This window comes from Chanodichthys erythropterus, chromosome 3 (assembly GCF_024489055.1).
Source record: "Chanodichthys erythropterus isolate Z2021 chromosome 3, ASM2448905v1, whole genome shotgun sequence".
Classification (NCBI taxonomy): domain Eukaryota; kingdom Metazoa; phylum Chordata; class Actinopteri; order Cypriniformes; family Xenocyprididae; genus Chanodichthys; species Chanodichthys erythropterus.
The window spans coordinates 43029087-43050273 of record NC_090223.1 but is presented as its reverse complement, the minus strand read 5'-3'; the positions used below and the strand labels follow the sequence as shown (position 1 = coordinate 43050273).

The 21187-nt window shown below is 36.8% G+C and overlaps 1 protein-coding gene across 2 annotated transcripts in view; it reads left to right on the top strand.

Annotated features, from left to right (window-relative positions):
• Window positions 1-20858, top strand: part of smurf1 (SMAD specific E3 ubiquitin protein ligase 1) — a 44744-nt gene extending 23886 nt beyond the window's left edge. The window contains exons 2-18 of one of the 2 annotated variants that reach the window (XM_067382404.1): window positions 215-253; window positions 2678-2786; window positions 2965-3098; window positions 3231-3296; window positions 3703-3778; window positions 4935-5173; window positions 5936-6020; window positions 7709-7855; window positions 8173-8374; window positions 9696-9799; window positions 10088-10202; window positions 11857-12035; window positions 12821-12958; window positions 13309-13429; window positions 15271-15472; window positions 15974-16049; window positions 18457-20858. In XM_067382404.1, coding sequence (XP_067238505.1) covers window positions 215-253; window positions 2678-2786; window positions 2965-3098; window positions 3231-3296; window positions 3703-3778; window positions 4935-5173; window positions 5936-6020; window positions 7709-7855; window positions 8173-8374; window positions 9696-9799; window positions 10088-10202; window positions 11857-12035; window positions 12821-12958; window positions 13309-13429; window positions 15271-15472; window positions 15974-16049; window positions 18457-18556 — 2132 coding nt within the window. In that variant the 3' untranslated portion in view covers window positions 18557-20858. Of the gene's footprint in view, window positions 1-214; window positions 254-2677; window positions 2787-2964; window positions 3099-3230; window positions 3297-3702; window positions 3779-4934; window positions 5174-5935; window positions 6021-7708; window positions 7856-8172; window positions 8375-9695; window positions 9800-10087; window positions 10203-11856; window positions 12036-12820; window positions 12959-13308; window positions 13430-15270; window positions 15473-15964; window positions 16050-18456 lie in introns of both variants that reach the window. The other variant, XM_067382403.1, reaches the window with a different exon arrangement.
• Window positions 20859-21187: the final 329 nt, after the last annotated feature.

Sequence of the window (21187 nt, the reverse complement as noted above, 5' to 3'; positions counted from 1 at the left end):
ATCCTGATCATGTCAGTTAGTTAGTGGAATGAGGCCCAGCTTTCTCTTTAAAGCTGTCTCTTGCTCTGTTTTCAGGACAGCAGAGCTTGTGGATATTTTAAATGCATCATCTTTTAAAATATTTATTTTCCAAATTCATACATTTCAAAGCATTGCAAGGGGTGCATCTGTTGATATATCTAATTGATTTGATTTTTTTTCTCTTTTTTTTCAGTATTATGTGCCAAAAATCTGGCAAAGAAAGACTTCTTCCGTAAGTATAACACTTTTTTTCCCCACTATTTTCATCCTTTGTGTTCCTTAAAAATTAGTTCACTCCAAAATTAAAATGTTTCCTTTTACTGACTTTCATTGCTCCAGACCTGCACAAAAGGAAACAAATTTGAATAATGTGCTGGATGCTCTTTTACAATCTTCAAAAATCAGCAGAAATGCATCATAGAAGTTGGCCATGAAAACTGTGCACTCTATATAAAGTCTTCTGGGCAATCTGTGAGAGAGAAATACTGCTCCGAAATCATTCAAATCTATTTGTGAATTAGACCAACCATTTCATTGAAAAGATCAGATTTGAAGAACAATTCAGTTTACAAATAGGACATCAATACTTCTCTCTTTTACTTTCATAAATGTGCCAAGGAGAGTTTGAGTGGATTATCAGTGAATAATGATTAAATTTTGGTCTGTTTCTCACACAAAGCTATTGCATTATTTCAGAAGACTTGAAATTTAGAGCATGTATTGTTACCACTTCATTGATGCTTTCAGTTGTGTTTATTTTGGATATATTTGGCTCCAGTCCTCATTCACTTTCAATGTAAATTCACATTTATATTAAAAAGAGTAGCCAGGATATTCTTCAAATTTGCCTTTTTTGTTTCACATGAAGTCTAAGAAGTTTGGAATGTCGTGTGTGTGACAGTTTCGCTTTTGGGTGAAATTTTACTCTACTTCAAATCTTTCGCATTCACAGAAATGTCTGTATAGGAACCGTTTGTGATTCTGTAGCTCTGGAACATTAGAGCCTCTCTCCTCCGCCCACTGGCTGTTTTTATCACTGGGTGAATTCACATCCTCATTCAGTGGCCCCTCATCAGATTCCACCCACTACAGCATGAGCACACTTCACTGTTCTGGAGCCTGGGCTCTCCATCCCAGCTGTTCTGACTGACAGGCTTGTTTGCCCCACTGGCCTCGTCAGTGTGTGTCCCACATATTATTCAAATGCCTGGTGTGCGTCATTCATAGATCCTGTTTCTGTGCCATGGCCATTATGCTTCTCGTATAACAAAAGGCCACATGAGAATGTATGACGAAGACGGGCAAAACAAGACCAATTGTCCCTGATAATTATACAATGAATTATTAGTATTTATGTTCTACAACAGATGCAAACAGATTTTTCTGCCCACTCACATAATTTCAGTTGAAAGACTCTTCAAAGTTTCATGCCACCAAATGAACGGTTCACAGAGCATGTGACTGTCCTTTCGGTAACACTCACCAAAACACATTAAGTCTGTAAGTCTAAACAACTCAATAAAGGACTTCAGACTAGCCTAAAATGATCATAAATGTGACATGAAAATAAACATTCAAGACAGTATTTTTTTTTAAAATATAATTGTTGTTGGTGACAAACTAGAAAATTACTGTTGATATGTGTTTTTATCAGGTTTCATCTAACCCATAATGTCATATTCACGAACTAATGAGTATTTTGAGCTGGTTGTTTTAATGAATCACCCAAGCATCTTCACAAATTAGTCTCTTTCTGAGTTTTCAGTTTGAATAATCTAACAACTGACTAAGAAACATCCAAATATGTAACCATGTAAACAAAATACTGTTGGCTATTGTTTAGCATGTACACTAACTAACTGTTCACTATGCCAACCATTTGGAAGGTTGAATTGGTTTTAATGGAGAACTTTGCTTGGGTGTGAATCATTTTGTTTGAATGTGGTCAGTGACATGTTGGAACCATAAAGCATAACTATGAATACATCGAGTCAAACATATTTGATATTTTGAGCTAATTTTAAAACGCATTGATTTAATTTGTCACACATTTCCTAACAATGAGTTGCATGTTTCTGCATGAGTTCGCTGAAATTTCTTGTAGTGCTTGATGCTCAGTTTAGTGTATGATGCCCAGGTTTTCTCTGAAAACATTTACAGTCAGGAAATGTAAAATGCCTATCGTTATCAATTATGTTTAAAAATCATATAGTGTATTGCAGACTTTACAGAACAGTGATATTTACGTGGCACAAATACAGTCAGGATCACTGGAGTGACAGCATCAAGGTGGAACACAATTTTATGATAAAAACAATCTTGGTTTAACTTATCTGGAAACATTTTTAATATCATGTTTCGTATGTAATTACAAAAAGTGCATGTAAAATGGCTTTCAGAGATCTATGTATATGCAGTAATTCTGCAATTTGGCAACTAAAAGTCGGTAGCTCCAGGGTCATTCTTTTTGGTCTGAGGCTCTGGGGGAAAAAAACATCCAAATATTTCCAGTATATCTAAATTGTTGGAGAATTCATGCTTAGCTGTCCAGATTGTACCCATTCTTTTCCAAGGGCAGTGTGAGGACAGTGTGTGTTGGCCGGGTTTGTCCTCTGTTGTTTATTTGTATTCCTGCCACACTGTCATTCTGCTGCAGGGTTGCCTGATCCTTTCGCCAAAGTGGTGGTAGATGGCTCGGGTCAATGCCACTCTACAGACACGGTCAAAAGCACATTGGACCCCAAGTGGAATCAGCATTACGACCTGTGAGCAAATTTCCTTACTGAAGGCTAATTTTTTTTTTTTTTTATGTTCTCCGTGGTATTCATGATGTTGTGCAGTTTCAGTCATTTAGTTAATCTTTAAAATAATGGAAGCAATATTAGCTAGTGATTTAAATCAGAATTTCACTGGAGGAACTTGCTAAAGAGAGCTTTTCCGCAGGTATATTGGGAAGACTGATTCCATCACCATTAGTGTATGGAACCATAAGAAGATCCATAAGAAGCAGGGGGCTGGTTTCTTAGGCTGTGTGCGGCTCCTGTCCAATGCCATCAGCAGATTAAAAGACACAGGCTGTGAGTGTGATACTTTTATAGCCAGCCATTATCTCTTCATTTTGCCTTATCAAGGTTGTTAACCGTCTGTTAAGTTTGATAACCTCACAATGCAATCAAACATTTGATGTATGTTATCTATCTCACCATCAGACCAGCGTTTAGACTTGTGCAAGTTGAACCCATCTGACAGTGATGCGGTCCGTGGACAAATCGTTGGTATGTATTGAACAGTGCAGGTAGAACTTTTCCGATACAATGGCCTGTGAGAAAATGTATTTACCAACTTCAGCAACACGTTTAAATGGATAATAGTGGATAAACAAAATATCAAACCAAGTTTTAATTTTGAAGAAAGATAACACAAGTCATCTTAAATATTTTGACTACATTTGCCTCATAATAGTGTAGTTCTGAAAAAAGCACTAGCATTATTTGTTTGCAGATGCCACTTAGTTTGATATTATATTTTTAATGTATTGAAGTTCTTACTTTTTTCCAAATACTGGACATTTCAATGTGAAATTTGAATAGAACTAATCAAACTAAAACCAATTAATCATCACTTAATGAATATTTTCTGCTAAATGAAGAGCCTCAATGTGATGTCATTTTCTTTTTGTAGTGAGCCTGCAAACCAGAGACAGAATTGGCAGTGGAGGTCCTGTGGTCGACTGTAGAGGACTGGTAGAGAATGAAGGGTGAGTAATTTTCTGTCCTGAAGATGCACATTTATTTACTGCTGGAACTGACTGGCTACCTGCCCAGATTGAAAGCACTTTATTTGAACTTCCTAAAGACCAGTTGAGGCCCCACTATACTCATGCGAAGTCTGAAATACGTGAGCAGGGCTATACTGTAATTGAACATCTGACACCGCCCCACACTAATGAGAGCAGCGTTTAGATGAATATGTAAATTTGTGCTGCATGCTTTCCTCTCAGTAACAAAATAAACACAACAAAATTGAGAAAACAAGCATTTTAATAAAGCATAAGAAATTCATCTGATCATAGCCGCTTGGATATGCTTTTTTGTACAAGCTCTGCAATTTGGCACTCTAGTAAAGTCACGTCACATTTATATAGCACTATTTTAAGATATATATAATATATATATATATATATATATATATATCAAGCAGCTTTACAGTATTAAACATGAAAAACAGCGTCAGTGTCTCATTTCATCAGAAGTACAACTTTTACTATAAAGCAGCTCTCCAATGTGTTCATGTTTTCACTCACGGATGTCTGACCTCCACGGATAGAACAGCAGAAATAAAATGGAAAAGATTTTGATATGAAAGAAGCAGAGCCTCTGTGCACACTTACTTATTACGTAATCACTACAGACCAAGGGTTGTACAAAGATGTTTACCAAAAGTTCGCTTTGGCGAGCTGTTTCAAACTCCCAAAACGAAGTTCATTTTGGCCTGAATTTGTTCGAAATGACGTCACATCAGTTTGATCTTCGATTTCGCTTGAAGTATTTCGGGGCCTTTAGTCTCACACTTCATCACTGTTTTTATCATCATCACTGTACATTTGGCCAAGACTGGAAAAATAATACAGGGTGGAACTTTCTTTTTATTCACCAGGATTTGATATGAGTGTGATGATTATGATATTACTTAACCACACCTATGTGGCCTGTTAGACCGGCTGAATAGTAATTTCAGAAATGTTACATGAAAGTTATTACATGTCTTGATAGATTATGAAAATTTGAATATGAATGGTTTAATTGTGTAGGATAGTTCCTGTGACAGTTAAAATATAGGGAGATTTTTATGTTGTCCTTAATGTTTGTGTGTCTGTGTGCGGTGTATTTTCACATTTGATTTGTTTGTTTCAGGCCAGTTTTTGAGGACTCGGGGCCCGGACGGCCTCTCAGCTGTTTCATGGAGGAGCCCATGCCATACACAGATCCCACAGGGGCCGCTGGCGGAGGAAACTGTCGTGCACTTGAGTCACCCAATCAGGAGCAGCGACTCCAAGCACAACGGATCAGAAACCAAGATTCCCGAGGGCACGCACACACACCCCAAAACCGACCACACGGACACCAGTCCCCCGACCTCCCTGAGGGCTACGGTAAGTGTGTGCACCTTATCAATGGGTCAGCAGCATGGTCGATAAAAAAAAAAAAATAAATAAATAAATAAATCTAATTGTTTTAGCTTTTTATTTTTAGTGCCAGTGCTTTAAAACACCACTGGAATCGAGGCACTGCTTTTGTAACAAATTCACCTACTTTAATACACTTGGTGTGAGCAATTTTCCTGTCATTATGTATAATCTGAAAGTCACCGTTCTTTTTTTTTTTTTAAAGACTGTGATGGTTTTGCAATAAAAGGTTTATATATAAATATCATACAGTATTGCACGTCCCAGTGTGTATACCTGATCTCTTCCCCTCAGTAATGCTGAAGTCCACTGAGACTAAAACAGCTTAGCGCTCTGTGTACAGGCTACTGAAGTGCAGTGAACTGGAGAGACTGAGCTCTGAAAGAAGTCTATTCTATGTGACACCGCTACTTTAGCTGAGCCGTGTGGCTACTGCGGCCCGCATTATACAGGTGGATTGGCTGTGGTAAAGCCTCTCATTGGAGTGTAACTGTGCCTGACCCTGCTGGTGTTCTGGTCGGGTCCTCTGCCGTGACCAGTGGACGGCGCCAGTGTAATTAAATCTCAGACTAGACATGCCACACTAGCTGTGTCCAGTCTGAGAACTGGATGCTCAGCGTCCTGTTGCAATAGCCCTGGCGCTCATTCAGGTTACGTGTAAACTGCTCTGACCGAGTTAGCTGTTGCTCATTCACTCATAACATGTGTCTCTTCTCTTTTCTAATACAGAGCAAAGGACCACTGTGCAGGGCCAAGTCTATTTTCTGCACACACAGACTGGCGTGAGCACCTGGCATGATCCTAGAATACCCCGGTAGGTTTAATCACCACCCGCCTTGCCCCTGTTTGATTGCTATTGTGATATCGCTCTAATCGTAGCTCTTTAATGTCCACAATCAGCTAACTTAATAATCAGCAATCTCACTTAATAGCTCCTACTGTTGACATTGTGAAGATTAATCATTTCCTCATCATCATAATAATGACCTCAGGAGCATGAGGAAAGAGACTTAAGAAAAAGTCTGTTAGTGATGAGGGCAGGGTGGGAAATCAACACAAGCCGGTGGCAGGTTATTTTGCTTTATCATTCACTGTAGCGGGTGACCTCTTAAATGGGTCTTTTTCAGATTGGTTCAACAACATGATTGTATGTTCAACATGCACGTGTGTGTTTTGAAAGTTCTTATATACTGTCGACTGTTTGTTTGGATCTTTAGTTGTGCCAACATCTCTGTAATAAGACAAGTCTGTCTGCTTGGTGGCCATGTTTGTAAAGTAATGCCTTTGAAAAGGCCGTTTTTGTTTTTTTCTATTAGGGCAGTAATAATTGTGCGTTTTATATTAATAAACATATAAATACGCCTTTAATCGCCTATATATAATACATAGTGTAATCAGTGCTCAAATGCACGCATAAAACTTGCAGCAGCGCACTGGCAAACGTGATGATTATGAATGTGGCATGAAAAAAACGCAGCCATAATTTATTGATAAATTAGTGTTTTCGGCTGCAGAGATGAAGTTGACAATGCTGACTCATCTCCGCAGTAGTGGACGCACATATATGCACAGTTCATATGGATTACATAACCTGAGAATATTTGATTTAAATAAATTTGTTTAAAAGTAGACATTTCAAGCTTTCTATAGATATAATTCTCATGTCTATGAGGCAAGTATATGCTGAGTTTCGGTTCGTTTTTGTGACGCATTCAAGTTCGCTTAAGACTGAGATGGCAGAAAGCGTTTGTTTTCATTATTTTACAAATGCACAACTTTTGTTGTTATTGAAAGTTTAGAGAAATAAAAGCAAACCTTTTACAATTTCAAATGTTGGATTATTCTTATCTGTATGACCGAAAAATGACAAAGTATTTTAAGTTGAATGCAAGTGATCGCACCGGCGCCTCCATGTTATGCAGTAAGCGCACATTTATCTAGGTTAACGTTAGAGTGAGCAGACTTGTAAAGATCCTACTACTTACATTTTCAAGTGATAAGCTATATTTGAGGTCGACGAATGATGAATGATAGGCGAATGTTTGAATTTCCTGTCATTAACAATCTGTCCGTCTCACAGACTGTGTGATCTCGCCACTTCCTGTGACGGTTGTTTTTTTCTGCAACTAAAATACCAATTTTGCCTGACTGAGCCTAAAAATTAGTCGACTATTAGGGTGGCAGCCTTTTAGTTTTTAAACTTTTCATCAAAGAATCCTGAAAAATGTATTATGGTTTTCACAAAAATATTACAGCACAACCTTTTTTAACATTGATGATAATTGAATAAATGTCAAAATCTTAACCCAAACTTTAAATGCTAATGTCTTTGAATGTACAAAAATAAAAACGTTTGATAATCGTAGTGGCTGGTAAAATAGGGCATTCACCTGCCACTTTGGCAGTTAATTTCCCACCCAGGAAGAAGGTAAATAGGTAGAGTTTTAGGTCACCATTATGTGTGTTGAGCAGAAGGTGTGATGGGTGCGCTTGCTCCTTCAGGGATTTGAACAGCGTGAGTTGTGAGGAGCTGGGCCCTCTGCCGCCCGGCTGGGAGATCAGGAGCACTGTGTCAGGACGAATTTATTTTGTCGACCACAATAATAGAACCACACAATTCACCGACCCCAGGTTACACCACATCATGAGGTAAAACATCTTTCACATCTGCTCTGCTCATAACATCTGATTACTCATCCCAGCTCTTAAATTATCCCGTTAATTATTCACCACAATGAATAAATCATCCTTGTGTAATTAAACTTGCTAGTAATGATAATTGCTTGCTTGTATAAGGGTTTATTAAATTAATTCTCAACATTCAATTCCTAATCGTCCCTAGTGGGAGTGTAACCCAAATGATGCATGAAAATTACATTGCACTTTCATAGCAGTTTATCAAACCAGTGGACCAGAGGAATTGGATCACATGTGACATTTGTGTGTGTTTTGCACGTGATGAGCAGCCAGCACTCTCAGGTGAAGGAGTCGAGCCAGGCTTTGCCCGTACAGATGGAGGTTGGCATGGAGGAGGGTGACGGGGAGTTACCGGTGCGCTACGAGAGAGATCTGGTACAAAAACTTAAAGTTCTCCGGCATGAGCTCTCCCTGCAGCAGCCTCAGGCCGGCCACTGCCGCATAGAAGTGTCCCGTGAGGAGATCTTTGAGGTACTTGCAGTCACAAAGCTGAATAGTGTGTCATGTTAGCATACATAGTTTAGTTCTAACAGCACTGTGGAAATGTTTTGCATCACGTTTTGATTTGCCTGATTTTTGGTCTTTGATAGTAGGACACCAATTTCAGTATCTTTAGTAACTACAATTTTTGGTCACAGCAACATGTTTTTATGTATATTTCACTTTATTTACTTCAATACACATTTCTGGTTTTACCGTGCAATTCATCACTGCATGTAATTCCATAGGGAAAAAATGTTTGTTTGTATTTTCATCTCAGTGTACACTAACATTCAAAAGTTTGGGGTCAGTAAGATTGTTTTTGAAAGAAGTCTGTTTACCAAGACTGCATTTATTTGATCAAAAATACAGTACAGTAAAATACATTAACAGTCATAATTTGAAATATTATTACAACTAAAATTAACATTATTACAATTAAACTTTTTCTATTTTAATATATTTTAAAATGTACTTATTCCTGTGATATCAAAGCTGAATTTTCAGCAGTCATTAATCCAGTTTTCAGTGTCACATGACTCTAATTAGTTGTGCTGCTTAATATTTTTGTGGAAACGGTGATATATTTTTTTAACCCAAGATTTAACAGCACTCAGCATTTATTTGAAATGTATACGTTTTTGTTAAATAAATGTCTGTACTGTCACTTATGATCAAATTTTGTGTCCTTGCTGAATAAAAGACCCCATACTTTTGAAAGGTAGTGTAATTACTTGCTTTTTAAAGCAACATTTTAAAAATTTGCATCTGATTTTTTTTTTTTTTTTTTTTTTTTTTTTGCTAGTTTAAAATGTTTCGTTTATAATTGTTTAAAGGGATAGTTCACCCTAAAATGAAAATTAAGTCATTATTTACTCACCCTCATGTCGTATTTTTGTTAATCTTGAATTCTCACAACTTGTGTGCTTTTTCTGGGCGAGATGTAGTGAACTGTTGCGCTAATAGAGTATCCACAAAAGATGGCCAAGGTCAAGAATTTTGTTAAATAATACATTATATTTAGTTTTGTTTTTCACCTAACCCTATCAAGCACACTTGGAATGTACGGCACGTCGCATGGGATCATTCTCTGATACTTTTGTCTTTTTGTTAACAAGCTTGATACTGGTCGCTATTCACTACCATTATATGGACAAATATTTTTCAGACTTAATTTTTATATTAGGGTGAACTATCCCTTTAATTTAATTCTGTATAATTTATGTAAATTAATGTTTCACTCAGAATTGCATCTTATGGAAGTAAAATGTGTTATGTCACTGCTCTAAGTGCTGCTCTATCTGTGCAATAGGAGTCTTATAGGCAGATCATGAAGATGAGACCCAAAGACCTGAAGAAGCGGCTGATGGTGAAGTTTAGAGGAGAGGAGGGGCTGGATTACGGTGGTGTTGCTAGGTAGCATATGAATCTGTTCCATATGAAAGGTTCTCATTAATTAATTTCCCTTGTGCCTCATTATTCCCCCATCTCTTTTCATACGCCAGACTTGACTTTATAATTTCAACAGTTTAGCTGTATCTCAGCCAGGCTTATCAGCATGCAGGGTATCATGTTCACGATATTGCAGGTGTTTCCCTGTTGAGCACAGAGTTTAGATTGAACTGCAGCCAGCAAGACTAAGATATGAGCATCTTCTTAAAAAGTCTATCTGACTTCTGTGTCTGAATTCCTGTCTTATTCCAGGGAGTGGTTATATCTTCTCTGTCATGAGATGCTAAATCCATACTACGGCCTGTTTCAGTACTCAACTGATAACATCTACACACTACAGATCAACCCAGATTCATCCATCAACCCTGTAAGTCATTTGGTGACCTATGCTTGGGATTTCTCTCTTAAATAGGGCTGCAGCTAACAATTATTTTGATAATCGATTAGTTGGCAGATTATTTCTTCCATTAATCGAATAAAATGACCAATTTTCTTTTATATTTTTTTTTTTATTGACTATTTCATATCCTGCCCAATGCTGTCCTTCAAACAAACGTGCCAACTAAATGCTATGAAAACATTTATAGTGAATATATCTATATGCAAAAGAGCTATAAAACAAAAAGACTTTAAAGATTTAAATCCCTACATTAAAAATGAAGATAATAGTAAAGATAATAAAGAAAAACACAAACTCTGTCATCAGATAAGAGGAATGTTCTGCAGGAGCACACACATTCATTCTGGACACAATAACCTCTTACTGTCTTTTTTTTTTTTTATCCTTTAAATGTAAGAAACGTCTTACTTATATTTTTTTATTTATTTTATTTATTTATTTTTAAAAGAGGACAATGCACATTAATTAACACAAGAAACAAGTCTCTTATGTAAATGTGCCAGATTTAGCCATTCTGGCTAATTTTCATCTGCAGTCCCTGGCAGGTTGATGGTAAACACACACACAAAAGCAAAAAAATACATACAAGACCAAAAAACAAACAAAGAACCACTATTTATGAATACATATTTGATTATCCAATAACCACCCTTTTATCCTTTTAGAGAAAGAAGAAAGATATGTAATATTTCTTAGTTCTATGGGTATAGTATTCCAAGTATGTACTGCTCTATAAGAAAATACTGACTGCCCAAAAGCACTTCTTCTATGAGGTATTATACAGTCCCCTCTAGTAGTGGCTAAAAAATTATAAAATTTATAAAAAATAAAATAAATAAAATAAAAAACATATATATTATACTACATGCAGTTATCCCTTTATAGTTACCACTCTCAAAAAATACTTGAATTACATGTTGACTTTTAAACCTAAATTTAACATCTAACAACAGATATTTCAGCAAAATGAATATTTTGTCTCCCTCTCTGATGAGTCCCATCTGTTTGACGCGCATGCGTGTGCCGGCGCTCGTTCAGTAAAGTTTAACACTGACCATCACGACGAGCCTTCATGCAGAATAGAAATACTTGTGTGAATTTGTAATACTTACAGATAAGGATATAACGTAAAATTTAAAATTTTATCACACATTAAACAGCATGCACATTTGCCAAAGCGCCTGACAGGGCAAGACATTACGCTAATGCATTAGCTTGAAGCTGAAAATAAAGAATTCTCATGTTTTGGGCAGCTTGAATCACGTACCTTTGCCGCAGCAGCTTACTCAATTTCCTCCACTATTTTAAGATGCAGTTTGTCCATAGAAATGCGTTATTCAGGGCTGTTATTTGACGTGACTAGTGCAAGTTTTCTGTGCACGGTGGGTAGACGCGACTAATCTATACGGATTGACAATTTTCACTATCGATAATATGGATTAGTTGTTGCAGGCTTACTCTTAAACAAGGCCCAGTAAATCAGTACGTTATGAAGAAATGTAGCAAAATCTGTGCTGCTTGGACCTCGTGGTCCTCATGTGTGCTTTAAAAGGTTGACTAAATGTTCTTCTGCTGCAGGGTCTCATTAACTTTCCTGTCACGCCCTCTGCTGTTTTTTCAGGACCACTTGTCTTACTTCCACTTTGTTGGGCGGATTATGGGTCTGGCTGTTTTCCACGGGCACTACATCAATGGAGGCTTCACCTTGCCCTTCTATAAGCAGCTCCTGGGGAAACCCATCCAGCTTTGTGACCTTGAGACTGTGGACCCAGAGCTGCACAAGAGCCTCGTCTGGATCCTGTGAGTGATTTTTCATAAGAAATGTCTTATTCAATTTCAATACAATTAAATAAAGCATATTTTGCTTAAAGAAAATCAAGATTTTTAGACCAATAAGAGAGCGCGCTTTTATCTTTCACTGACTTTTCTACACCACTATTGTGCCCGTCACACTTTGAAAGACTCTTAAAGTGCACAAGCCAGAATATGATGACATGTATGGCTAAAATTCAATGTGTGTTTTTTTTTTTTGTTTGTTTGTTTGTTTTTTTTGCATGATGTTATTAACATTATGAATAAAGCACCCCCTTATTTTTATTATTTAGTATTAAAGTAAATACAAATAAAGTAAGAAAAATTAAAATATCTACACAACCAGTTAAAAGGATACACCAGCTTATGATTTTCCAAATTTTATAATAATAAAGTCTTCAAAACTACATAATGACACAAGCTCATGCTTTGTAGAGAAATTCATACTTGGGTACAATTTATATATCTCTAATGTCTCTACGAAACAATTTTAAGCATTTAAACAACATGTTAGCATTTTTGTGCTGCTTTTAATGCGTTCTAATTTAAATGTAAAAACAGTTTTGTTGGTTTTTAAGAAGAATATAAAGAGAATCACCATTGCATTTTATGGAATTACAAAAAAAAGTAAAAACAAAGTGAAATGCCCAGGCATATTTTGGGTTCAGTGTGGCCAAACAAACAGTTTGATATTTATGGATTGTTAATGTAATGCCTGTTGAATGTAAGCAACAATATGAATAACTTGTCTATATTTTTCTTGTGTTTTTCAGAGAGAATGACATCACATCTGTTTTGGACCACACCTTCTGCGTAGAACATAATGCTTTTGGCAAATTTCTCCAACATGAGCTGAAACCAAATGGCAAGAACATCCCAGTCACGGAGGAGAACAAGAAAGAATATGTGAGGTATGAAGACAAACAAGCTTTGTGGACTACCAGGCACAGCAGATTCACTCTCTCTGAGACAGTCAGCCAGCAGAGGGCAGCAGTCACCCTCGCTAAAGTGGCTTGGCACAGGTTTTAGGAGCCTCACTGCTTTTTCCACTGTCAATTTGATTGAGTGAACCCTGGATATATAAGCTACCGATCAAGAATGTTAGTGGGATGTCAATTTTTATGAGTCTTTATTGTCTGGGAGTCATTGCCAAATAGAAATGAATCAGAGGTTGTTAATGGAGAACCGTGGGGCGCAGTTGCCTGTTAGCATTCTCCAGGTTCCACTGCAGATCTCTAATGATTGATCGTGTCTCTTTTAGGCTGTATGTCAACTGGAGGTTCATGAGAGGCATTGAGGCCCAGTTCCTCGCCTTGCAGAAAGGCTTCAACGAACTCATTCCACAGCATCTGCTCAAGCCTTTTGACAACAAGGAACTTGAGGTAATCCAGACATTTCAGACACACTGAATGGACAGGCTGTTGAAGACACTGCTCTGAATAATATCAGACACATTAAAAGTAGAGAAAAGAAGAATCATAACACTAATAATGACATTTTAGCCAAACAGCTATAATAGTCAACAAACTTTAAAATGTTTACTGCAAGAAGCACTATACAGTAATAATGTTCAATAAAAAAATAAGGCACGCTTTCGACACAAAATAAACACAGGATAAGCAAGATATTAAATGGCAACTAAACACATTCTGAATCCTGAATTTGAAATGTTACCATCACGTAGGAGGTTAAGAATGCCAAGTTGTAGTCTTAACCAGTTTAAGAATTTGTTAATTCCATCTGCATTTAAGCTATTAAATGGCATTAAGTAAGTGAACTACTGAAAGTTGTGTGCATGTTCACGTGTGTGTTCTCTTATGCTTGTGATTAATGCAATAGTGTTTTCAGTTGAGCTGTGCTATGCGTATACGAATCTGAAACAATTTTATATATATATATATATATTTCTCTTGCCCCAGATATATATATATAAAACAATAATATATATATATATATATATATATAGTTAATATATATATATATTATTAGTTTTAAATGTCATGTGTTGTTATGGTTCAAGTCATGAATCATTTTGATTTCTTTGGATCAGTATAACAATGCATTGTAATAAATAGCAACATTTATGCACATGTATAAAACATATTCTACATGTGTAAAACATTTTTGTGTAGGGCTGCAACGGTTAATCGCAATGAATCGTTTGCAAAATAAAAGTCTGTGTTTACGTAATATATATGTGTGTGTAAAAAAAATTTTATATTTATATATAAAATATGTATATGTAATATAAAATATATAAATATTTATAATGCATATATTTCCAAACTTTATACCTGTATGTGTGTGTTCTGTGTATAATAATTATGTATATATAAATACACACACATACAGGTATAAAGTTTGGAAATATATATATATATATAATATGTATATATGCATATATTACGTAAACACTTTTATTTTGCAAACGATTCATCACGATTAATCGTTGCAGCCCTATTTTTGTGTGATGACGCACGCGAATGATTGAATCCACTTTGAATCCGTTCTTTAAAATAACCATGAATACCTTATTAAACATCAGAGACATTAAAAGTCTTGCTCTCATAGTCCTGAGGTCCTGAAACGATTAGGAATGATGAAATCTAATTACACGTTGTTTGGGAAACTTAATGGCTTATAGAAACTGTTTAAAGTAATACTATTTTTATATAGCTTTTTTTTTTCTTTTCATACACTATTGTTCAAAGGTTTGGGGATAGTACTTTTTTTTTGGTTTTGAAAAATGTTTCTTGCGCTCACCAAGGCTGCATATATTTGAAAAATACAATAAGAACAGTAATACTATGAAATAATATTGCAAATTAGAACTATTTCTATTTAAATTTTAAATGCAATTTATTCCTGTGATCAAAGCTGAATTTTCAGCATCATTACTCCAGTCTTCAGTCACATGATCCTTCAGAAATCATTCTAATATGCCGATTTGCTGCTCAATAAGATTAATTATTACTATCAATGTTGTAAACAGTTGTGATGCTAATTTTTTGACCAAATTAATGCATCCTTGCTGAATAAAGAGAGTCAATTCTTTGAAAGAAAATCTTAAATCAATTCTTTGAAAGAAAACAAAATCTTACTGATCCCAAACAGGTACGGTAGTGTATCTCCATCAAACGTATTGCAAATATGTATAATAAATTGCTCATATAGGCCTGCCCCTCTCAGAAATAATGTTTATATGATTCTCTCTGCCTTGTAGCTGATCATCGGTGGTTTGGGGAAGATCGATCTGAACGACTGGAAGGCCAACACGCGGCTTAAGCACTGTGTGGCAGACAGTAACATAGTGAAGTGGTTCTGGCAGGCGGTTGAATCGTTTGACGAAGAGAGGAGAGGCAGACTGCTACAGTTCGTCACGGGCTCCACACGCGTTCCTTTACAAGGCTTCAAAGCACTGCAAGGTGGCTAATGGATAAGCCATGTGTACTTTCAATATACATGACATATTGTGCTTGTCAAAACTTCCTAGTCTGTCACTGTTTACTTTGTATTGGCCTTAAACCTACTGAAAAATTTCCTGACTAAAGGTAACATGAAACCAGAATTTAACCAGAATTGAACCACAGTTTATCAGTGCATATTATTCTAAAGAAAATTGAACATGCACATTATGAAATTGTTTTTTAAACATTCTTTTTTTAATCTAAGACCACACATGCTGGACAATTTTACCCAATAAGACCATAGCCTAACATGTTTCATAGGTTCCCCTTCCAAACAAAACCCAAGCCCTTCCCTACCTTACATCCTTCTGAATAATCTGATTCACTTTTAACAATATGGAAGCTACTTGAGTTGTGAATGTGTCTTTTTAAAGTAGATTGTGTTCTTGCTCACTTCTGTTGAGTGTGATGATTTGGAGAACAGTGATAACTAGAATGTATCTTTGTAAGGTTCTACAGGTTCTGCAGGACCAAGACTCTTCACTATTCATTTAATTGATGCCAACACAGACAATCTGCCCAAAGCCCACACATGGTAAGATTTAGCAATAAACCTGAAACTAATAAAAGATGCAAAAGATCTGTTTTGTTTTCAACCGGGCTTAACTTTAACTTTTTTGCTGACCAGCCACTCTGGCTAGTGGTTTTTCAAAGTTACTAGCCACTCAGCATTTTTAATATCTCATAATTTGGCATAATTTCATAATTGCACACCACTGCTGAAATCCACCCGCATTTGGCAGGTGTTAATGTCAAGCCCTGGTTTTCAAAAAAATTAAATATACACTTTCTGTTGTCATAAAAGGGGTCATACCATGATTAATCCAAGTTTCCATGATCTTTTACTTAAAAAAAATCTTTTATTTTATTTTAGATTCAAATGTCCTATTAAAAAGTTTTTTTTTTTGTTTGTTTTTTTTTTTTTACCTTTTTTAGAATTTTCTTAACTCCCAAGTAGTGTTGTTATTTGCTGATAAATAAAAAAAGTTTTCATAATTTATTAAATACTTTTTTGTACTATGTACTGCAATGTGTCAAAAACAGAATACAGCTCAGATAGTACTATGTCATTTGTCATCGGTCTAACGGAGTAGAATACAACAAGCATAATTGTTTCGGGCTTTGACTAAAGGCCTTTGCACACTGAGTCCGAAATTTTCGCGTGCGTTTTTTTTGTATTTGCAATCCTAAAAATTCGTCAGGCACAGAGACCTTGCACACTGAGTCCGATGCGTATTAATGAAGGTGTTGCGAAAAAAATCGCAAAACAATACAAAATGAAGTCTTCAAGCAACAGTGAGCACGATTTAGTTGTCCTCTCTCTTCTTAAAAAGAGAAAAAGAAAGAGGAAATATTGGGTCCATTCAATCCCGAGATTGCATAGAGAGAAAGGAGAATTCACCTCATTAAGGAGCTGCGGGATTATACGAGCGTTTCAAAGATTACTTCAGGATGTCAGTGGCTCTGTTTGATGCTTTACTACTGGCACAATATGTCTTTATATTCGGTCTCTTTGAATTCCTCACGTTGTTTGTCATTCAGTGCTGCTGTTTTGTGCTGTAGACGACGTGGATCAACTTGTCAGATGGCATTCTGGATTTTTGCGTTTGTGTACGGTGGCTCTGAATTGTCAAAATGTCTCTCAAGATGCGTGCCACGGATGCGAAAAACGCAGAAAATCGAACCTGATCCAAATATTTTTTTGACGGACGAAAGTTTCAGAGGCAGTGTGCAAACGCGATTGACATAATGTGAGGTCGAATTTATTTTTTAACGTGCGAAAGTTTTGGATGCGAATTTCGGACTCTGTGTGCAATGACCTTAAATGTGAGCAAGTTTTTGTAAAACCATGCAAGACCCATATGTAAATAACATACGAATGCGGCATTTATGTCATGTTTCGAGACATCCGATTGTGGAAAATTGCACAACATTATTTAGAGCAGATTCTCGCGATTAAAATGACTCAAGTCAACATAATCCAGTGCATTAATCACGAGATATTCCTCACGGAGCTACAACACAACACCCAATAGGCGCACAGGCGCTTACAAATGTAGCTTTCATATGAAATTTTTCGCTTATAACTTCATGAAACATGCACAGATCATAGAAACTGGCACATCATTACCTACAGTGGATGCTCCCGAATAAAATGAGTCCAAAATCAACATAATCCAAAGCATCGATCACGATATTCCTCATGGAGGAACGCTTTTAAAAATGCCCATTATGGAGTGTCAAGGGCTAAACAAAAAGGCTACCTTGGTTCAAAATGCTGTAACTATTGATTCCTTTATGCTATCACCACAAAATTTGCTCCAGATGCAGCTCGCATATAGGGGAACTTCAACACAAAAGAATTGTCATTCTACCTCATTTCCTTCCTACATGTCAAATGTCTTTTATCAGCAGTTTCTCAGCATAAGAATGTCCAAATGTAATCATTTGTTTCTTCTAAAAATTAAAAAAGTTTTCTATCAAACGATACCAACCTTTTGATTGTCCTTGCTAGAGTTGGAGTCTTTACTTTTGTGTGTGTCACTCAGAAAAAACAACTCCTAAAGGGATAAATTGATTAAGAGTGATATTAAATACATTTATAATGCTACAGAAGATTTCTTTTTAAAATAATTGCTGTTCTTTTGAACTCAACACTGTTTTCAACAGTGATAATAATAAGAAATGTTTATTGAGCACCAAATCAGCATATTGGAATGATTTATGTATGTTTCTAAAAGGCATGGTAGTTAAAAAAAAAAAAAAAAGGCCAGAGAATGGAGTGGAAAATGGTCATATGACACTTATGGTACTACAATTAAAGATTGAAGTAATTTTTATAAATATCAAACTATACAAATGCATGGTAGGACTCATTTAAGATGGAATGAAGTCAGAGCTCTTGCTGAAATACCGTTCTCACTTTTCGCATATTCTTTCAGCTTCAACCGAATCGACATCCCGCCTTACGAGTCATACGAGAAGCTCTACGAGAAGCTCCTAACGGCCGTGGAGGAGACGTGTGGCTTTGCAGTGGAGTGAGCGAGTGCCCTGCCCTGTCCAGCCAGCCAGCAATGGCAGCAAACCCACCAAACAGCCCCAGCCATCCCTCTCACCCCCCTCCCTTTCTCTAGGACAGACGGACTGGTGTCTCCTGACAGACTTTAGCATCACCCGCCAGCCTGAGACTGCAACGGAGGGGAGTGACCACCCAGGGGCAAAACTCTCAAAGACTAACGATTCCTCGCGGTGTGATTCGGTAATTGTTTGCGCATTACCACATAAGTTACGGAGAAATCTGATCAACGTTTATTTTTTTTCTCAAAAATCCAGTTTGTATTGTCTTTGTCACTGAAGCGGTGGGTTGATAGCGTCTGACTGTAATGCGAGTATGTTTGTGCTGCAGTACGTAGAGCCTCGCTGAGCCTGTGGTCTACATGAAGTAGAGCTCATGTTTTAGTCTAGGTGGAGTATTTTAACATACACAGAGCCTGTGACCATTAAACCAGTTTACCTACAGCAAATGTGTCTCGAAGGACAAGGGTGGTCAGCGTTGTCATGCTCTTTATGTGTGTAACACCTCCAATTGTTTCTGTACTCTCTATTTTATTTCTTCACATCCTGTTCAGTACTATAGGATGGCATTTCAGTGGTATCCATTTCCTGTACTCATCAGTTCTCATTGTAGAAATTTTAACTTGATTGCTTGAAATGTATTATTGAAATGTTTGTTTATTTGTTTTTTGTCTGAGATCAAGAACGTGTTTAACGGCGAGTCTTAGTCCTCTCATGGGAACTGTGAATGTAACAGCACCCATGTGTTAATGTTCTTCAGCTGAAGCACAACGATCACGTGCAGTCTAGAGAAGGACCCAAAGCCCTTTGCAAAGTCAGCGGTTTCCAGAGTGAGCCAGTATTTTCGTCGCATAAAAATTATTATTATTTTTTTTACTTTTTTAATCCAATGAGCATTCCTCCGTTGTCTGCAAAAGACCTACTTTTTGATGAATGAATGGTGTTTTAATATGCAGATTTTGAAGCAAGTCTACTTCTGTCACCTTCTTGAACAACATTCGAATCCATTGTGTCCGTTAACACACCTAAACTCGACTCGTAACTTTAGTTTCGCAAAGAAAACGGATGGCGAATGTTTTAAAGGAGCTCTTTTTGTCCTTAATTTTGATGGACCCTGTTAATCTTTTCCAAATGAATCTAGCCATAGTCATATGGTAACTTAGCATTAACTGTTTTAACTTAACGTACTATTGAAAATCACCTCCAGACTGTTATTCGCGGCTCTTTCATTGAAACCACTGCTTCGAGTAACATTCAGCACTTTGGCTGGCACGTGTACAATCGCCCATCATGGAGTGTTTAATCCCCTGTGGACGATCGCTGATGTCCTTCAGCTCAGTTTAGCGGCCTCTCTGGACTCTGACCGAGAGGTGTTTGGTCCAGGTTTTGGTGTGGTGAAAGAGCAGGGGGGTGTCTTGGATTTCATTATGTAGTGCTTGATGTGCATGGCACCTGATTATTCTTTGTAAATGTAAAGAATGAGCCAACCTCATAGTGTTTATTCAACCACTTTTGTCTTTTTCTCTCCGCTCTCTTCGTTTTTTCTTGTTTTTTTTTAACCAATTATTTATTACCATGTAATGTCCTTTTAAGTATTGCTGCTATTTCCATTATTCCGTAGTTTTCAGAGAAGGCCGAGTTCTTGTGAAAGCTGTACACTAATCTCTTTTATTTTATGTATGAATCAAAGTATTTAAACCTGCTGCTGATTCTTCAGGACGTTGAGAGGACGACACCCGACCTTTGACCTGGATGGAGTCAGCAAGTAATGTAGGCTGGGCCCCGGTGGTCATGTTCATATTTGTGATATATGCAATAAAATCCATCACCTTTATATTCTTGGTTCTGTCTTAAAATGTCTCTTTCCTCACTTAATGTGTATCGGATAGGTCGGAATTTGTGTCTATGACAAGTGTGCAAAAATGAAGTTTTCTGTTTTTCCCAAAAGGCCGTGAATGCCTAGAGTGGTGAAATGTTTTTAAACTTGCATAAAACACAAAAGAGGTGACGTTAAATGTTGTGTACTTGTGGGAATGGCTAGTGAGCTTGAAGATGAGTATGGACTTTGCCTGAAGTTACAGTTGTTTTCATATTTCTCTAAGAAAAAACCTTTTTCCAAGTAATGTGACTGGTATCATCACATTGTACAATTATTAGGTCCTGAGTGTCATTGTTTATTCGATGCAAGAGTAATGTAACTTACTATGTACTAAACATTTCTGAAAAAAATTCAGTGTAAATAAGATTATATTAAAGAAACTAAATTGCAAATCCCTTCTCATTGCTTTTTTTCTGGTCTTTGTTTGCATATATACAATGAATTTTATTTAGAAATGAACGTTTAACCAGCTGTCGCTCATAATTATGCATGGTTTCGTTTTATTTCTCTGCAAAAGTAATGAAGGAACAGGTGAGTCAGGACGTAATGTTCTTTGGCGTCCGTGTTGAGAGCACAAGCGCTGCCTTGTGTCCAAGCCGTTTGTAGGGCTGGCCTATAATTACATTCAGATTGTGATGTGAATGCTAAATATGTAGACGTTCCATAAGCAAGGTGGTGCAATATTTTGTCAGAAAGGGAAAACTTTACGTCAAAGCTAA